At 45.3% G+C, this 19,818-nt stretch overlaps 1 protein-coding gene across 3 annotated transcripts in view; it reads left to right on the top strand.

Moving 5' to 3' along the window:
• The window catches only part of DOCK2 (dedicator of cytokinesis 2), a 433,393-nt gene that overhangs the window by 359,061 nt on the left and 54,514 nt on the right, over nucleotides 1–19,818 (top strand). For all 3 annotated transcript variants that reach the window (XM_008015269.3, XM_073010528.1, XM_008015268.3), the window contains 2 exons: nucleotides 9,530–9,678; nucleotides 19,326–19,411. In XM_008015269.3, coding sequence (XP_008013460.2) covers nucleotides 9,530–9,678; nucleotides 19,326–19,411 — 235 coding nt within the window. The remainder of the gene's footprint in view (nucleotides 1–9,529; nucleotides 9,679–19,325; nucleotides 19,412–19,818) is intronic.

Raw genomic sequence — 19,818 nt, 5'->3', positions numbered from 1 at the left:
CTGAATGATACCTGTGGAGGGAGGGATGGAACCAAGGAGGCATTTATTGAGACTCTGAGTCAGTCCCATGCTAAGAAGATTGTATTTAATCTTCACATCACTTCCTGTAAGATGGAACTCTTCCCCCATCCTTTTATTGATCTGGAAACTCAGAAAAGGAAGTAACTTGCTTGAAATCAAACAGCTGGAAGCCTCCGAGTATGGTTTTGATTCCACAAGGGCAGGGGCCATAAACCTTGCTCATGGCCTGCATCCTCCTCTATAAATATGTGCTGAAAGGATAGATGGATGGATGGATGGATGGATGGATGGGTGGATGGATGGATGGATGAACAGTAATGAATTTTTTTGTTTTTCTGTCCCTCCTTGACTCTCTGATTCTAAATTGCTCTGCCCTGGGTGTGACTGTTGACTTTCCTACAAGTACTAACTGTGCCCATCTCTTGGATTTAATTTTTGTTCCCTCTTCAGACTATGCTTCTTGCTTCCCCAGACTTCTTATTGTCTGCCAGTTCCCAGGGGTTTTTTAGGCGGTAGTTGCATGCCCCTTCCAGCAAGTTCTATCCACTGTGGAGGACGCATAGTACAGTGGAGAGACTATCAGTCTGGGTTCTGTGGTTGCTGGTAGCACCAGACTCAAGCTAAGAGAAGTACAGGCTGGATAACAGGGAGGTTGCAGGTTGGCTCACAAAGCCCAAGGCAGAGCCAAGGACCCAAGCCCAGAACAGACTGCCACATCTTTGCTTTGGGCCTTGCTCTGACATTTACAGGCTGTGAGGCCTAGCATCACCAGGCCTAAGTTGGGGAAATAAGCACCCTCACAGGGGGCTTATGAGGGTCATAAGAGCACAAGCTGGGGCAAGTGGAGCCATGGAGGCCACCACCCCCACATCAGAGTTTTTATCATTATTGGCATCCTTGCCCCATCAGGATGGAACCTAATTTTTCTGTTCTCCCTGGCCTCTCCCCTCTAAGATGCCAGTAGCACCCTCCCTAGTTATGACAACCAAAAAAGTCTCCAGACTTTGCCAAATATCCCCTGGGAGGAGGGGATACCACCTCTACCCTGTTTTTCTAGAAAGGCATGTCTTTCTCAGTCTATCTTTTGTTTCTCCACACTGGGTAAGGACTGGGATATAGGAAATAATTGATGTTTCATTTACCATTGCTTTCCAATGATAGGGGAATGGGGGGACATTGTGTAAGCACAGGCCCATACGACAGCCGGCACCTGACCTCAGGGTCAGGAACATGAGAAGGAGTAAGGGCCTGCAGCAAAGTGAAGATGACATGCCTATGCAGAGAAAAAAGACAGTCGCTGTTCCTCTCCAGTTAATTACTGTCCTACTGAAATGCAATCCCAATGTTTTCATACCTTTCAGTTTTTCAAAAGAAGCCAGGAGACTGGGTTTTTCAATGTATTTTCCAATTTATGAATACTAATGAAAACTAATTGAAAGTTTTCAAAACATCAGATGTGCTCAACACATGATGGACCCAGATTCAGTTCACTTCCAAGTTTGCATTCGTTGTTGTACAACAGCAGAGGCTGGATAAAGCTGTGGCAGGCTTCCTTCCCCAGCTCAACACCCCAGGCATTGCCAGAATTGCAAAACAGGGATCTGTGCTTTGTTTGTTTCAAGTCCTTCCACATGGCCTGCTCTTTTCTGAATGTCCTTCATTGCCATTGTTTTGCACACAGAAGATTTTATTTAGGTATAGATTATGTTTGGGCAGGCATTCCTGCACTCCCAATTATGCTGATGAATGAAAAGATGTTACCAAATATTCCACCTGCTTAGAATCACAGAACGTTGGAGCTAGAAGGGCCCTTCAGAGATCGTACTGTCCAGCATTTTTCAAACATTTATTTTTAGCTGAGGACCAATAAAAAAAATTCTCATGCTTAATAAGTAAATTGGATGAAAATAGAGCTATTGTAATTGAAGTGAGGTGGGAGACCCAGAGCCCATTATAACAGGCTTCTCTTGAACTTCCCTTGCAGAGTGTTTTCTAGGGGGAAGCCCTGAGCACTGCAGAGAACAGTTGGAAGCAACTGATCTGGTCCAATTCACTGTTTTACTAATGAGGAAACTGAGGTCCAGAGAGAAGGGGTTTGTACAAGATCATGTAGTGGGTTAGAGGCAGAAACTGGATGAGCACCTTGGCCAGAGTATTTGCTCTGAAGCATCACAAACTCCCTGCTGTTAGCAAAAACCTGTAGGATGAATTAATGCAATTAAAAGACATATCTGTCAGGGGTTGGGAGTTGGTTGCAAAAAAGAGGCATTGACTGCAGCTGCGTTAATCAGAGAAGGTATTTATTAGAAGAGCAAGAAGGAGCTGAAGAACCAGGCTTCTCTTGTTCCTGATTACTTGAATCCAGGATTCAGTGATTCAGGATTGCAATTTGCTCGATTAACAATGCCTTGTAGCAAGTAACAGCCATGTGTCCCAAGTCTGTCCCATGAGAATCAGCAGAAACATACCTGTTACGGCTACAGGAAAGTTTTTTTCCAATTAAAAACAAAACAAGACAAAAACCAAGAGGCAAGGAGAGGACAGATTGAATGAACAAAACGCATTTTTGCCCATAGCCCTCCCCTCTCTTTTTCTGGAAAACGACAATATGGCTGGAGGGGCAGTAGCCATCTTAAAGCCATGAGGACAAAACTCACATTCTGAGGATGAAGGAGCAGCTCTGGACCAGCCATCTTTTGGCTTCTTGTTAAACAAGAAAATTAAAGCTTCAGTTTAGTCATGGTAGTCAGATTTCTGTTGCATTCCTGATACATCATCTAATTCAACCCTGCTGATTGTATAGGTAAAGTTGCCAAATGAGGCCAAGAGAAGCACAAGGACATTGCCAAGGTCAAAAACAAGTCAGTGACTGAATTGAGGCTAAAAGAGCCTGTCTCTTGATCCCAAGTGCAATGTTCTTACAAATAATTTTTTTTTCAAAGTGTATGCAAATTGTTTCAAAGGGCGTGAAATAACCAATGATCTATGTTTTTTCAAAGACTACTGATAATGAGTAAATCATAATGCATGTTAGTTTTCTAAATTTTGTTTTAAGGCCAGAAGCAATCAGGGCATCATCATCACGATCATCAGTATCATCATCATCTTCTTCTCATCAAGAACAACTCGAGCAACCCTGTGATTATAAGATAGCTAATTGCAAATCTATAATCTCAGGCTTGAAGATTATTTCACATTCTTCAGGGGAAAGTCTAGACAAATTGTGTGTGTGTTGTTTTGGGAGAGGAGGTATGGGCAGGGAGGTCTTCATGGCGAGAAGGACAACATGTTGTTAAGGAGCCAGCCACTCAGGGGTTAATGCCATTTGTTGTTTTGGATCCTGGGTGGACGCCAAATGGAATGTACTTTTCCTAATAGTGTAGCATCGTAACATTTGATTTCTGCTTGGCATGAAGCAATGCGCATTTTGCGCAAATGACTTTGCACTTAACCCTCCCACATTCGCTTGGGTTAACACTGAGCTGCTGTGTTAACATTCGTTGTGGGAAAGAAAGACACATTCCAGAGCCTGGCATCTCGGCCTCCCATGAAGGGAGACTGGCCTGGCCAAACCTCAAGGGCAATTTGGCCATCACTGTTTAAGCATCTACAGAGCGCCCAGCTCGGTGCAGAGCTCCAGAGAGTGGCACTATCAAGTAGGGAAAAGTAACAAAGTGAAATATGTAGTGGGGACTCAGGAGTTCAGGCAAAAGGGATATAAGTGAGGACTGTAAGGATGATTCCGTATGGTGGGGAAATGGCTTCTGAATTGGAAGGAGGACCATGTCAGGACTGAAGGAAAGACAGGGAAAGGGTAGGTATTCCAGGGAAGCAACCAGCCCAAGCAAGCATGGCTTTCTGGGGTTGGGGAGGGGCTGCTGGGAATAAATGGGAAACGGGATTAGTGTGGCCATCCATCCATTCATTTACTCATTCTTTTAATAACCAACATCGAGCACTGTGGTAGGCTCCCCAAAGATATCCATGTCCTAATCCCCAGAACCTGTGGAATATGTTACCTGACACAGCAAAGGAGACTTTAGTTAAGGATCTTGAAGATGGTGAAAGTGTCTTGGGCTATCCAAGTGGGCTCAGTACAATTACAGCACCCTTATAAGTGAAAAACAAAAGCTGGAGAAAATCAGAGTCAGAGAGTGATTTAAAGAAGCTGCATTGCTGGCTTTTAAGATGGAGGAAGGGGCCACGAGCCAAGGAATGCCAGGATCCTCTAGAGGCTAGAAAAAGAAGCTGGGGAAGGCAAGGAAACAGATTCTTCCTTAGATCCTCCAGAACGAACTCAGTCTTTCCCAGACGTTGATTTAGCTCCATGCAACCCCTTTCAGACTTCTGATCTCCAGAAGTGTAATAAAATAAATGTGTACTGTTCTAATTTACTAAGTTTGTGGTGATTTATAACAAACAGCTGTAGGAAAGTAACATACACATCCTCTACATCCCAGGTACTATGCCAGTAGCTGGGGTTAAAGCCCGAATCGGATTAGAGATATAGCCCCTGACTTCATGGACTGGTGATCGTTGCACTGAATAGTTACACACTAACTGCAGCATTATTTAATGGCAGTTGTGAAGGGGAAATAGCTGTAGAATGGAAACTTGGGGCACCCACAGAATCGGCGACAGACTCCTGCTTAGTGAGTAAGTCAAGGATGGCCTCCATGAGGAAGAGCCAGAACCCCTGAGCTCCAAGTAGTGCTGTTCTTTAGAAATAGAATACAAGCCTCCTAATTATAAATGCTTTAGTGTCTTTATTTTTCAAAAATTAAAAGAAACAATAAAGTTAATTTTAACAATACATTTAACACCATATTCTAAAGTGTTACACTAAACATGTAATCAATATAAAATGTTACCGAGATTTTTTTTTCCTTTTGGGGGTATCTGGTGGAGTTTTTACACTTACAGCACATTTCCAATGGACTAGCCACATTTCAAGGGCTGAAAAGACTCATGCAGCTAGTAGCTTCCATACTGAATAGCACAGCCCTAGAAAGTGAGAAAGGGTTTTCTTTGCAGAGACATGGGGTGGGGATAGACTTCGGAGGGGGGTCCAGGAAAGGGAAGGAAGAAGAGCTTGTTGCCAGAGGAAGGCCCAAGGTGGGAAAAGCAGGGTGCGCTGGAGGAGTGGGAGCCAGGCAGGTGGATGGAGGGTGACCAGGTGAGAGGCGCGAGATGGATACGGGGAGAGAGCACAGGACCAGACGGCCGGCAACACTTTATCCTGAGAACAAGGAAAGTCATAGGGAAAAAATGCTGTGAATAAGCATGATCCAATTGGGGCTTTTCAAACATCTTTAAGGACGAATGAGAAAATAGTTCAATGAGACAGAGAAGAGTGGAGGGTTGTGAGTGTCAGCCATGGTAGGGAAGATAAATCCATCTGACCCTTTCCCAGTTCAGCTGTTTGCTTTAAAAGTGAACAAATGAAATGACCGGCCTGAAAATTTCCATGAAAAGCTTCAGGGAGCTCCATGAGGTTAGACCTTGTCTTTTCATATTGCTTAATCTAAAACTCAGCATAGAGCTGAAGCCAAAGTACTTACCAGCAGCAGCAGCAGCAACAGCAGCAGCACTTATTGAGCTTTTGCAATGTGCCAGACACTGTGCAGAGCCCTTCGTTTGCACAAACTCTTAAGCTTCGACAATTCTATTAGGCAGATTTTACTATCTTTATCTTACAGATGAGATCATGGAAGCTCAGGGAAGGTAAATGACAAGCACAATGCCACACAGCCAGGGAGTGGCGGTGGCAGGACCTGACCCAGGCTGTCAGACTCAGAGACTCTATGGGGCTTGGAAGGAAGCTGAGGCTGAGCAAGTCCTGAATAATGAGGAGAGAATTGATTGCCTGTCTCAGAGCATTGCCAGGAGGGAGCTTTTCCAAGCCTAAGACAGAGGAGCAAAGATCTGTGGATCTGTGTTCTGTCTTCCCCTTTTGAACTGATTTTTTTTTTTTTTTTTTTTTTTTTTTTTTTTAATCAGCTCAGCTTTATTTCAAAGTCCCCAGGAGGCTTGCTGGACTCTGAAATCCAGGGAGTCATAATTTGCCCTCATCCTTGTTCATTTCAGGGTCTGTGCCAGCCTTTGGAGAGGGCTTTCTGTCCCATGTCAACCTCAGAAAGTCGTGGCTTACCCGACTTAATTTTCAGCCAAGTTCACAAAAGCCTCCCTCCCTCCCTCTTTTCTCCTTTCCCTCCTTCCCTCGTTTTCTTCCCTCCCTCCCTCCTTTTCTTCCTTCCTTCCCTCCCTCCTTTTCTTCCTTCCCTCCCTCCTTTCTTCTTTCCCTGCCTCCTTTCTTTCTTCCTTCCCTCCCTCCTTCCTTCCTTTCACCCTTCTTTCTTTCCTTTCACCCTTCCTTCCTTCCCTCCTTCCTTCCTTTCTTCCTTCTTTCTTTCCTTTCACCCTTCCTTCTTTCCCTCCTTCCTTCCTTTCTTTTTTTCTTTTCTTTCACCCTTCCTTCCTTCCCTCCTTCCTTCTTGTTTCTTTCAAGGTCATCTCCTCAGTGCCCTCAGACCCTTTGCATTCCACCCTACAGTCCACTCCCGGGAGGACTGACAGAGGAGGTCACTGTACAAATGAGAAACCAAGACCAGAGAATTCATGGGACCCCTTTCCACCCACACCCCCTGAGCTCTTCTCTGTGCTCTCATTATCAGCAGATCCTCTCCCAAAACCTGTGTCATCTGGCATTTGGGTTTTTCCTGCTGGCTTATTGGCACTTTAATAGCCTTTTCTAATTGGTGTCTGTTCCCAGTGAAGTTCAGCTTCAATTACGTGAAAGACCCTCTTAGTAAATGCCCTTCCTTGCCTTTTCTCAAATACAGCAGCAGTAGGTGTGTGTCTTGCATGAGCACTTTTGTTCCCAAATGAGTTTGTATTCAGTTAGCCACAAATATGTTCTGCGTGCATATGTATGCATCTACATATGTAAAGATACGCAAATACATACACATTTGTATTACTTGAACACAAAATCCAATGTGCTGAAATTCCTTTTTTATGTAAATGAATAACATTTCTTACGGGAGCATTGTAAGGGCCATTGAGGTCACACTATTTGGAGATCACCATCTCTCTCTCTGCTTTCCCTGTTCTGCCAAATATCTCCTCAACTGACTGTAAAGAATACAGATGAAAAGCATGTAAGAAATCACGGGTCTACAGCATGTCTGCCCTTTATTTTAAACCATCTAAAATTTATCCTTATCATGCCCAATGCCCTCCAGTATTCTAAAGACCTTTGTTGCGTAAGCAATTTCTCCATTCCGTGGTGGCTTATCTGACAGTTTCCCATTTACCTTCTACCTATTTTTGCACTCGACTTTGAATTTTAAAACCCCACCGTGGTTTGAAAAAGACTTAAAGGATCTTGAGGGATGAAATCAGAAACCTAGATTAGCAATTACTATAAACCTGCCAGCAAGGAAGTCGTTGTTGTTATTGTTTTCTATTTGGACCAAAGCAAAGACCTGAGGCTTAAGTGTAATCCAAATGCATCATCTCATGAAGCTTATATCCTGGAAAAGTGTCTATGTTTTCACTCAACCCTGCCTGACTCCACTGTTTTATTCTCACTAACTGAGGATAGTCCTAGGATGAAGCCTTTTTTTTTTTTTTTTTTTTTTAATCTGAATCCTGGGCAACTACTCCAACATTAAGCCTCATTTAGGTTGAAAGAAAATTCGTTTTCTTACTGCTTTCCCTCTCAGCTCCTTTTCTGAGCTTTAATCGAAAGCAGCCATGCCAGGCCACACGCCATACCACCTGAGTTTCTGCACCCTGAGGTGCTGTCTGCCCCAGGCGAAGACCACAAATGTTCATCCTGACAATGGATAAAAATGGGGTGGGTACCGAAACTCAGAAGGAGAAGGAGGCAGCAGCTGATGAAATATAGAGGTGTCAGCTTCAATGATAGGGTTACTTGAATATGCTGACCCTCACTTCCCAGGAAATCCCTGCGATTCCTAAGTGCTCCTCTTTATTCCCTGTCTGCCCCTTCTGATGCATATTTTCTGAAGATTCTGCTCAGTTCAGCTCAATATGTTTCCCCTTTATGGTTCATTTTGACCAAACATCACAAAGATAATATTAATAGCTAATGCTGTAGAAAGTGGGCGATGTGCCAAGCATTGTCCTGGGCACTTGCTAAATAATCACTCATTTTTTCTTTGATTCTTTACAACAACCTTATAAGATAAATACTGTTATTGTTCCAAGTTACAGATGAGGACACCGCGGTCCCGAGAGGTGAGACAAACTTGCTCAACATGACACAGCTACAATTGATAGTGGAGTCAGTTTACTCACTCAGGCCGTCTGGCTCCAGATTTGGTACCCTTAACCACTGGGCAACACTGCCCTGGCACTGATTCTTCTGTGCTCTGTGCTAAGTACATGCAGACATATTTTTACAAGATCTTCTCAACAGCTGAATATTGCTATTGCATTTTTATGAGACATATATACAAGTCCCACAGCCAGAGAATGTAGGAGCTGGAAAATGTATTTTCTCGTTCAGCAGGTGTTTACTGATCATCTAATAAGTCCTGTGCTCAGTGCCATAGACACAATGGGGAGAACAGACCTGGTCTCTAGTGGGGGAGGCAAATGTTAATCAAATGATTCGACATATAAAGACATCGTTTCAAACCGGCAAAACATATAGAGGCCGTGCAAGGTATCTTTTCTAGCTAAGGGTGGGAGGTGTAGAGAGGAGGCTTTTCTCCCAAAGGAAGGAGTGTTTAAGCTAAGATAGCACCCATCTGGGGGAGGCTACGTGGTAATGGGTAGCGGGTTAGGGAGCAGGCAGGGAAAAGTATTCTCAACAAAGGGACGTAAAGTGCACAAGCCTTGCTGTGGGGGAAGCAAGGTGAAATTGTGACATTTGAGCCACCCTAGCTAGGCTAGAAGGCTAGGAGCCAGGGGAGGGGTTGGAGGGAATGCCTTGAAATGAGGCAGAAGAGACGAGAAGTTGTGGTTCATCTGATCCTCAAGCTATGTGTTAAATCTCCTTGTTCCACTGACCACACTATTATAGCAGGTTCTTAGCAGCAAATTTTGCTTTTCTCATTTCATAAAACAGTTGGTAAAAGCCCATTTAAAAACTCTCAGCAACACGGCGTGTATTGCAGACAGACATAATTTCAAATGTGCTGTGCTTTGCCATCTCTAACATATTCAATCATGGTCCTATTTGCAGAGCAGACGATGCAGGTGAAAACCCTCGTAAACAGTGACGTGCTTTCCACACGCACACCCGTGGTATTAGCCTTAATAATCGGGCTTGTTTTGGATAATGCATGCACTCTAACGGGAGTTAATATATGTTAAGTGTTCAAAACGGTGCCTGGCTCGTGGTAAACAACTATATAAGTGTTCACGATTGTTTTTACTATTATGCCTCCCTTTTTCTCTTTCCCCAGGCTTGGTCGGGGGAGGATCTGTGCATCGCCAAACTGTTATATGTGTTCATGTTCCTCTTCTCTTTCAGGTCAGAACAAAATCTGCTTCATCCCAGGCATGGTGGGCCCTATATTAGAGATGACACTTATCCCTGAGGCTGAGCTCCGGAAAGCTACCATACCAATCTTCTTCGACATGATGCTGTGTGAATATCAAAGAAGTGGGGATTTCAAAAAGGTAAAAAATGAGGCCGGAAACTCACGCCAGCATCCCTAATCCCCAGCCCATTTCCCCATAATGATATCGTCTTTCCATCTCCCTGAGCTTCGTTGAGAGGCTCGGCGGCAGGATAGGGACATTTATTCATGCGCCTGGAATGAGCTGGCAGATCAGATTTGGTCAGTATTCTATCAAGCTTTTCCGTCTGAGGGCAAGATTAAAATGCACTTTCTTGCTGTGTATTCGCTCAGTCTCTTTCTCAAGACTCTAAGAACCCCACGTCTCTACCTAATTATTTCCTAAAAATGTGCTCCCAGGGCCCACCTCTCCCAGCAGTCCCACTCTCTCACCCACTCTTGTCTAGTACTTCATCTTCTGGGCTGACTCTGCAGATCTGTGTTATCCAGAAAAAGCCGACCCTGCTGGGTGTCATACTTGTCCACACATCAAATCTGATCGCAGATGGAGTTAGGGACATGTTGCTCAGGAGGGACCTCTGGATCTGTGAGGGAATAGGACGGTGACCCCAGCATGGAGGGCGTCAGAACCTCTGTGAAACATAAGAGCCATTGCCCAAATATTGTCACTGAATATCTGGTCAAACTTGAAGAATGAGGTCCATTTCCTGGGCCTGGTCACGCTGGGAGCTCTGGCAGTGGAAGAAGCACCAGGTGCCACAATTGGCTCCTGGCACTGCTCAGTGACATTACCCTGTTTAGGAAGGTTGGTCTTTAAGTCCCATCAAGGCTGCCTGAGCAGTTCCCTCGGGTCTCACCCCCTGTCCTCTCTGCCCCACATCCTCACTTAGTTTTACCTCTAACCAAGCTTCTAACCCTCCTCTCTCCCCCAGTGCGTCTACCTCTTATTCCTACCATGTCCTACCTTAAAACAGGTACTTAAAAGGCAGCAGATTCCAAACTGCCTTTCCTTAAGATCCTTAGGGATATTTCCCTTCCTTTACCCATTAGTACCCTAATCCCCACAGAATAAAGCCCACACTGTCTAGCCAGCATCCCCAGCCCTCCCAGCTCCAGCTTTCTGAGGAATGTCTCAGTCATGCTCTCCAACTCTCCCTGCCTCACCTCTTCTCCACCATCCCTTCAGCCCATCTGAATGGCATTGCCTCTGTGGGTGTCCTTCGGGCATTTTCTTCATCCCGTTACTTCTCTGCACAGTCATAACCCAGGCTCCCAACGCCTTCTAAACTCCTACTGATCCTGTGAAGCCCATCCAAATGCCATGTCGTCTAGGAGGTCTTTTCTCCGCATTCCTGCCATTTGATTTCTAAGATATGACTGTTATCTACTACCTTGTTTTATACTCATTTCTGTGCATTTTTCATCTTCCTCGTCTGCATCTAATGATGATAATGATGATGATGATTATAATGACTGACTTTAGATATTTACTACCTATCGGGCATATAACACCTATTTTCTATTAGTGCATGCAGTCTTTTTTAAACTACAACTCTATGAAGTAGGTAACATTATCTTGTCTTACCCATTTTAAAGATGAAAAGAAACTGAGACTTAGAAAGCTGATGTCATCTGCTGAAAGTCACCATCAAGAAAGTGGCAGAACAAAGGCTGCAACAAGCAGGTCACTGCGATTCCTAAACCCATGCTGCAACCCGCACTATCCAGCCACCAGTATCTCCCAGTAATACTGGCTGAATGATATCCGCTAGAGCAGTGCTTTCCCTAAATATGTCCATGGAGCACTGATCCAACAAGATACTCTAGGGAAGAGGGTTTCAAGGTTAAATACCTTTGGAAGCCACTGCATATTGGAACCCCTCTTAGAGATTCCCAGGGCATATTGGAACCCCTCTTAGAGATTCCCAGTGCGTATTGGAACCCCTCTTAGAGATTCCCAGTGTGTATTGGAACCCCTCTTGGAGATTCCCAGTGCATATTGGAACCCCTCTTAGAGATTCCCAGGGCATACTGGAACCCCTCTTAGAGATTCCCAGGGCATACTGGAACCCCTCTTAGAGATTCCCAGGGCATACTGGAACCCCTCTTAGAGATTCCCAGGGCATACTGGAACCCCTCTTAGAGATTCCCAGTGCGTATTGGAACCCCTCTTAGAGATTCCCAGGGCATATTGGAACCCCTCTTAGAGATTCCCAGGGCATATTGGAACCCCTCTTAGAGATTCCCAGTGCATATTGGAACCCCTCTTAGAGATTCCCAGTGCATATTGGAACCCCTCTTAGAGATTCCCAGTGCATAATGGAACCCCTCTTAGAGATTCCCAGTGCATATTGACAGAGTCAGGGCACTGAGACATTCCCTGGCAAACAGATCTGTCATTTCTTAAATTTATTTCTTAAATTTATCCGTTGTCAGGAGGAACATTTGTGGTCTTCACCTGGGGCAGAGAGCACCTCAGGGTGCAGAAACTCAGGTGGTATGGCGTGTGACCTGGCACGGCTGCTTTCGATTAAAGCTCAGAAAAGGAGCTGAGAGGGAAAGCAGTAAGAAAATGAATTTTCTTTCAACCTAAATGAGGCTTAATGTTGGAGTAGTTGCCCAAGATTCAGATTAAAATTTAAAAAACAAAAAAAAAGTTGTTCTAAGAGGAATAAGAGACTAGTTTGCTATGGTGATACCACTGTGAGAGGTAGCATTATAGGGACTCTAGTGCTAGAAGGGCTAGTGACCAGCTGCCTTTTTGTGAAGACCCTGAAAAAAAATCAGGCTGAGTAGGTCAAATGGAGAAAGAGGCCATATCTGAGCAGTTGGGATGGGGGAGTGGAGGGTGAAAGCTTGGACTGAATGTTTGAAGGCAGCTTGGAATTTGCTGCCTTTTAAGTGGGAGCAAGGTCTATGCAGCTTGGGACCACGTGAAGGGCACACACCATGAGATGAAGGGCACTTGACTTACCCTAAGACCCACTTCTGAGGCCAGCAGGTGCCTTAGAAGAGTTCCTGGGAACAGGTGTGCAAAAGAAACACACCAAGTGCCTGATGGTGTACAATGTCCCAGAAAGAAATAAGACCTGGTTGCTGCCTGGATTGTGACCTGACAGATGTGTTTGGCGGCCTCAGAGGGTTTCACTCTAGTGTGATTTTCCTTCCCTAAAGGATTCTGGTATCTTGGTTTCTCTGTAGCATGCACCCACCTGTTTTCTCTGTATGGAGTCATTCCTTGGGCTCCTCACTCCAGTGTGCGTTCATTCTGAGCATGTTCCCCAATCACTTCTCCTCGCTGCTCCCTTATCAAAAGAGACAGGACAATCAGGCTGACTAATGAGGCAGATGCCCATGTGAAAACCAGCCAGCATGCTTCATAGGAGCTCAGCTGGGGGATACGTGGGCCCAGGCATGGTTTTTGGTTCAGAGTAAGCAGTCGTGGAAGGTGTCTCCAGGAAAGGGAGGTGGTGACACCCTGCTGAATCTCAAGCAGCCTTGATGGCCAGAACAAGAGTGAACCCCAGGACTGGGGTGTAGAATCCAGGAGGGCTGGTGTGCAAAGTGGCATTAGTTCATGATGCTAAAATAATCCCATGAGAGAAGAACCAGGTCCCCCAGAAGACCACGTTGTTCCCTTTCTAAAATGTGGGTTGCTTAAGGGACAGAAGAAACTGAGCAGGGGATTTTCTCCCAGGTCATACCAAACCCTCTGGCCTGATGCCAGTTTCTTGAAGTTCTCTAGTTCTCATGCCTTTGTATGGGCTCTTCCTTTCATATCTTTGCCTGAAGAGATCCTAGACACCCTTCAGCTGAGGCTTCACTTTTTGGGAAAGGCTTTCCTTCTTCCTGGGGCAGTGGTTCATCTGGGTACAAGAGACAAAGATTTGCTCAAGCCAAGTATACATAGGCTGGAACTAGGACAGGAAGGTGTGAAACTCTCAGTGGCTCGGGGTTCTGGAGGCTGAACAGGAGGCGACTCCAGGGCAATCTCTCTCTCTACTCTGGGTTTCTTTTGCAACCTCCATGCCAGATTTCCCTGTCTTGCCTCTCACCTAAATTTTATAGACAGCTGATGGGTTTGACTGATGACATATACCCCTCATGAGTGCAGCGCTTCATCCCAGATCATCTCGGGGCTCTCTGTCCATTGTCTAAGACTGAATGTCTTACATGTGGTACATGTGGTACACCACATGATTCCCTTGGTGGAGCTGTGGAAGGAAAGTTTCAGAAAGAGGGCCTTAGGTGGACCCCACTGTGGCTGGCTTGGCCAGTACACATGCTAGTCAGAGTGAAACGTACCCCGTCCTGCCTGGGTTGAGTAGTCATCACACTTGTCCCACACAGCACAATTAGCTGCTCATAGGTCTGTCTTCCACAGCAGACTGTGAGCTCTTGAGAGCCAAAGCTGGTCTCTCAGTCCTGAACTCTCAGTCCCTGTCAGGTGTCTGAGATGCATGTTGTGGGCACCATGTCAGTGTTCCCAGAATGAATGGATGGAGGCATTTAGACCCCCATCCCAAGGCATTCAGGGGAACCACATCAACATAGGGAGTTACATTCCAGCAAATGTTTTTATAACATAGAGTATGGGGGTTGCTAATGACTGAGTAATCCCCTTGTGCTGGGTAGAGCAGCTGTCTTGCTGGCCAATTCTTTGTGGAAGGAGGGGATGTAGGTGTTCTGGATGCTGTTGGTGGGAATGAGTGGGAGTCCTGGGGTACAGAGACCTTGGAGACTGGTTAGCTAGATTCAGATGGTAGAACAGAACTGTGTACCAGTCAGCATGGGGATCTGCGACCTCAGCAGACAGGAGATCCCAGAGAGAATTCTTCTCTCAGAGAAAGAAGAGGGGATAGCATCTGACAGCAGTACCTAGAACAGTGCCTGAACACCATAGGAGCTCAATCATTGCTCACTGAATGAATTAATAGATGGAGATAGCCATGTTGGCAGATTCCACTGAGACTGCATCTTGGCATGGAGTAAGTTGGTGATTTAAATTGTTTAGAACATAATGTGGAAAAGATTACATCAATTCAATAAATCTGTATTGAGTGTTTGCTGTGTTCTGGGTACTGTGGTTCGGATTCAGATAGACCTACTTCTTATAAGCTGAATAAATGTGGGTAAGTTATTGAACCTCTCTCAGCCTCAGCTTCTTCATCTGTAAATTGGGTATCAAACTGTCATTAGAGGTTCCCATCCCAAGCTCTTTGCGGGGATGAATTGGAACAATTAGAGATAACTCAAAGAAAATTAGAAAGCTGCACTGACTTCCAGACACCCCTTCTCACATGACATTCTCTTTTCCAGATTCCTCCCAACTCTACTTCTTTCCACCCAGGATAACTGGCATTTCATAACAGAGGAGGTCAAAAGCAGACTTACTGGTGTTGATGTCATCATCATCATCTTTCTGACATCCACGCCTCTAAAACCATCTCTGCCCTTCCCATGTCAAAGTCAGCACCAGACATGTGAGGAAGAGCGATCATTCCCCAAATCTCACACTTCTACAGGGCTGGGCTCCAATCAGAAAACATTCTAGGAAAACAAGATGATAAAAATAGCCAAAATGTTCTAAAGCAACCAGGAGAGGCGAGAGAAGCAATGCAGGGAAGGCATGAAGCAAACACGAGGCCCATATCAGGTCATTCTTCTGGAAGAGGGAGGCCCAGGCAGGAGGTTTGGGCTCCTGGAGTCCACTCCTTTTTTTCTTGATTAGAGCTTCTTAAGACTTGTATTGGGCCTCTGTAGAATCTGACTTCTGTAGTGGCCCAATGAAATCAATGGATACTCATTAGCAAACATCCACCTCACAGCAGTGGGGTAAGAAGTCAATGATATGATACAGTCGTGTAGCTGTGGATGAAAATGGCAGTAATTTGGAGAAGCCAGAGATACATCCTCAGCTCTGGATGGTGACGGTGTTGGGGGTAAGGACTGTTGCAGTGTCATGATGGAGTGTATGTTTGGGAGAGCCTTTTTTTTTTTAGATAGAGTCTCACACTCTGTCGCCCAGACTGGAATGCAGTGGCATGATCTTGGTTCACTGCAACCTCCTCCTCCCGGGTTCAAGCGATTCTCCTGCCTCAGCCTCCCAAGTAGCTGGGTTTACAGGTGCCCACCACCATGCCCAGCTAATTTTTGTATTTTTAATAGAGACAGGGTTTCACTGTGTTGGTGAGGCTGGTCTTGAACTCCTGACCTCATGATCCACCTGTCTTAGCCTCCCACAGTGCTGGAATTACAAGTGTGAGCCACCGTGCCCAGCCAGGAGCACCTTCTTGTGTTGGACCTTGGGCCTACCCTAGCTAAAATTCATCCATCCGTTGGAACTCCAGACCAAGGTCCTACTTTGCCTCAGCCTCCTCATTTGTAACATAGGGATGATGATGTTCTTCTCCCTTGGCTGTGGTAGAGATTAAATGAGAGTATGATGCCCGTGATAATGACAATGACAACACAACGACAATAGCATGATGAGCTTTGCTAACAATTATTGAGCACTTACTGTGTGCCAAATGCCTTTTACTTGTGTTTGCCCTTTAATTTGTTACAGTGCCACTACAAAGGAGGTGCTGTTTCAAATCTCTATTTAATAGATGAGCACACTGAGCCTCAGAAATGTTTATTAACTTGGCTAAGGTCATAGGGCTGGGAAAAAAGTCAAAGCAAGACTCAAAGCAAGTCTATTCAATGCCGAGGACTGTGATCATAGCCATTTCTGAGCACAGCAATGACCCTGGGATATGCCTGGCTGAGACCTTACCCCTCCAGCTCACCCCAAGGGCTCAGGCATGGTGGTGTGGTATCATTTGTCTCTGCACACTCCCTGGCACCCTGTAATTTCCCTCCTGGCAGGCTCTTTTGTGACGCTGAGACAAGTGCTTATTTACCTCAACCACTTCTCTGCTCCAAAGAAAATTCAGCTCACCAGGAAGAATCATGCCAGCATTTCCCAGTGAACCCCTCAGACAAGAAAAAATGCTGCTTTTCTCCCCTTGCACTGCTTTCTGGTAACATTCGGCAGTAATAACAATAACATTAGTGGTGATGACAAGTCGATAGAGCACAGCGCACACTTAATGTTCGGCACTTTGCTTGTGCTTTACATATAAAATCTCTGTGCCCTGTAACTACTCCTCACTGTAGGTACTACTGTTATGCCGGTTGTATTGATAAGGGGTAGACAAATGCTGGCCCACAGGCCAAATTCATCCTTCCACCTGCTTTTGTAAATAAAGTTTTATTGGACTACAGCCATGCCAATTTGTGTACGTGTTGTCTAGGGCTGGTTTCGTGCTACAGCAGCAGAGTTGAGTAGTTGTCACAGAGACCATCTGGCCTGCAAAGCCTAAATTATTTACTGTCTAGCCCTTTACAGAAAATGTTTCCCAGTCCCTGATGTAAATCCTGACACTGAGGATTCGAAAGACCTACCAGCTTTCCCAAGATGGCAGAGGGAGGCAGGGAGGGATTTAAAGCCAGACAGCCGCATAACAGACTCATCGTGTAGTCCCTCGGCTGTATTTCTTCCTGCTGTAGGCTTGGCAGAGAAGACATCTCTAAGCATGATAGTCCCCAGCCCTTGACATTGGACAATATTCAACACACACATAATGCTTGACAGGATGCACCACAGAAGGGGCATGACTCGTTTGCAGACTGGCAGTCTAGACCCTTGCCACACTGGGCCTCATCTAGGTGTCTGTTCCCTTCCTCCCTCCCTCCCTCCCTCCCTCCCTTCCTCACTTCCTTCCTTCCTTTCTTCCTTCCTTCTATTTGTCCATCCATCCATCCTTCTCTGCTTAAGCTGAACGGCTGTCCTCATCTTTCTCCACATTCCCACCTTGACACTTTTGCTCACACCATTTCCCTCATCTGGAATGCCTTCCATTTCACATTTATCACAGTCCTACCCATCTTTCCAGGCCCAGTATATTACCTTCAATAAGTCTTCCCCAACTGAGGCAACTCATGAGAAATTCTTTGGCATTTGTGCTGTATCAGCACAAGCTTTTGGTCCCTTCCTTAGACCCTTTGTGCACAAAAGTGAGGGAACAATGGCATCACGGATGATGTGTGAACCAGAGGGAAGAGAAAATGTGGTCCCTGCCTTATCATCACCTAAAGATTCCAACTCCATGGAGCCCTGTCCTTTATGCACAGGAAAGAGCCTGCCAAAGGTATCTGCCATTCATCTGAGACTTTAGACAGGTCACTTAAACTCTCTGAGTCTCTACTTCTTCACCTGTAATAATAACTGACACAGAGGGTTGTACCAAGCAAGGGCTGGCCACTCTTCGTGCATTGTCACATTTAAAGGTGATCCGTGACCTCCAGACTTCATGAAGTATTATGAAGACCGGGTGTCAACAGGTCACGTTAGAAGCCAGGACTCCCCAAGTCCTCTTTTGGTCTTGGTGACCTTTGCCAAGCTCCCCTTTCCCTCTCCAGGTGCCAGTTTATTTTTTAATGGTAAAATGAGGGAAGAGCAGACTGCATGATTTGGATGGACTCTTCAGGGTATAATACTAAAACAGTACAAACTATTTTGCATCGAAATCATGTTAAAAAGACACAGGATGACTTCAAAATAATGTCTTGAATAAGCCATGCACTCCAGTGGGTGAAATGCTTCTTAACATGGAAAGTAGGGAGACAAAACATTCTGTGTCTTCAATGCCAGTTGGTGGAACTGTAGACGGATACTTGCTTTCTGATCACTTACCTAATCTGATCTCTGATCATTACAATTGTCACCAGTCTTGACTTATCTAAGACCTGACATTTGCTCCATGTCTTATGAGTATTTTTCATCATTTCTTTGGTTGGAGGGAACAAAACTCCAATTCAAACTGGCTGATATATACACAGATCAGCTCATATGAATGGGAAAGCATCAGATGTGACTGAATGCAGGGGCTCACAGATGGCATCAGGCCTCTGTTTCTCTGTATCTTCTGCTCTCTGCTTGCCTATGTATTGGTGTAATTCTCAGACAGCCTCTTTCATTGTGGTCAGCAGCAGCTTCAGGCTCAAGACCTTCCATCTTTAGGTTGAGCAGAAAGACTCATTTTGCTAAGAGTTCCTATAAAGCCTCAGATTTAGCATCTCACGGTCTCAGTCCAGACCTTTATTAGTGCTGGGACCTGGGCAATAAAATATATTGATTAGGAGCTAGGCCTGTGTCAGGTCTCCACACCTGGAATTAGGGAGGGATGTTCAGCCCACCAGAGCCCCAAGGACTACTGTTAAGACTGGTGTGATCACCAAAATATGGAGAAAGGAATGAAGGAATGCCAAGCAGGCAGAAACAATAACTGTCCAGGAAATATGTCCATTCCCTTTTCCTCTTTCTGCAAAATTTCTACTTAACCTTTGAAAAGAAGCTCAAATAACATGGGCTGTGAGAAGTCTTCCCTGACCTCTTCTTCTCCTTCTCCTTCTCCTCCTCCTTGTCTTCCTCCTCCTCCTCCTTTCTTCTTTCTTCTTTCTTCTTCTTCTTTCTTTCTTTCCCCTCGCACCCCTCTCTCATCACCCATGGCTCCCCTTCACTCTCTGGGCACTCCGAAAAGGCAGACATAGTATTCTGTTCCATTTTGCATTCCCAGATCCCAACACTCAACCTGGGAGATAATGAGTGCCCCCTAAAGCTTTGGTTGAAATAATGAATTGACTAATTTCAGCCCTCAGCCTTCTAACGTTATTGTTGATTTTTGCCTCCTGCATCTTCAGTTTGAAAACGAAATCATCCTGAAGCTGGACCACGAGGTGGAAGGGGGCCGAGGCGATGAGCAGTACATGCAGCTGCTGGAGTCAATGTAAGTTCAGTGCCCCGTATGCAGGAACAGCCTGTGAAGGTCAGGTGAGGCGGGAGGGCTCAGAACTCCAGGGGGCTCTGAGTGGTTGTGTCCTCCCCTGGAGATCGATCTAGAGGCTCATGGGTATCGGCAAAGCTCCATTTTTGGAAGAAACCTCACATTTCTCTCTGGAGTGGCCATTTGTTTGGAACTGACACAATGGGCCAGATGAAAAGAATCTTTGCTGTGTCGGGAAGAGGGAAATAATCCACCAAAATGGCTACTTTCATCACATCTTAACTGTGGAATATGGTTGCTATTTTTCCTTTCTTTTCTGTTTAAATATTTGACAGATGTTGGTCATGACCTACATTTATTGAGCATGCATACTAACTTAGCATGCTATTGTGCAATGTGCTATGTAATGC

This window comes from Chlorocebus sabaeus, chromosome 23 (assembly GCF_047675955.1).
Source record: "Chlorocebus sabaeus isolate Y175 chromosome 23, mChlSab1.0.hap1, whole genome shotgun sequence".
In the NCBI taxonomy this organism is placed as follows: Eukaryota; Metazoa; Chordata; class Mammalia; order Primates; family Cercopithecidae; genus Chlorocebus; species Chlorocebus sabaeus.
Note: the sequence above shows the minus strand (reverse complement) of the source record. Positions and strands in the feature narration are given on the sequence as shown.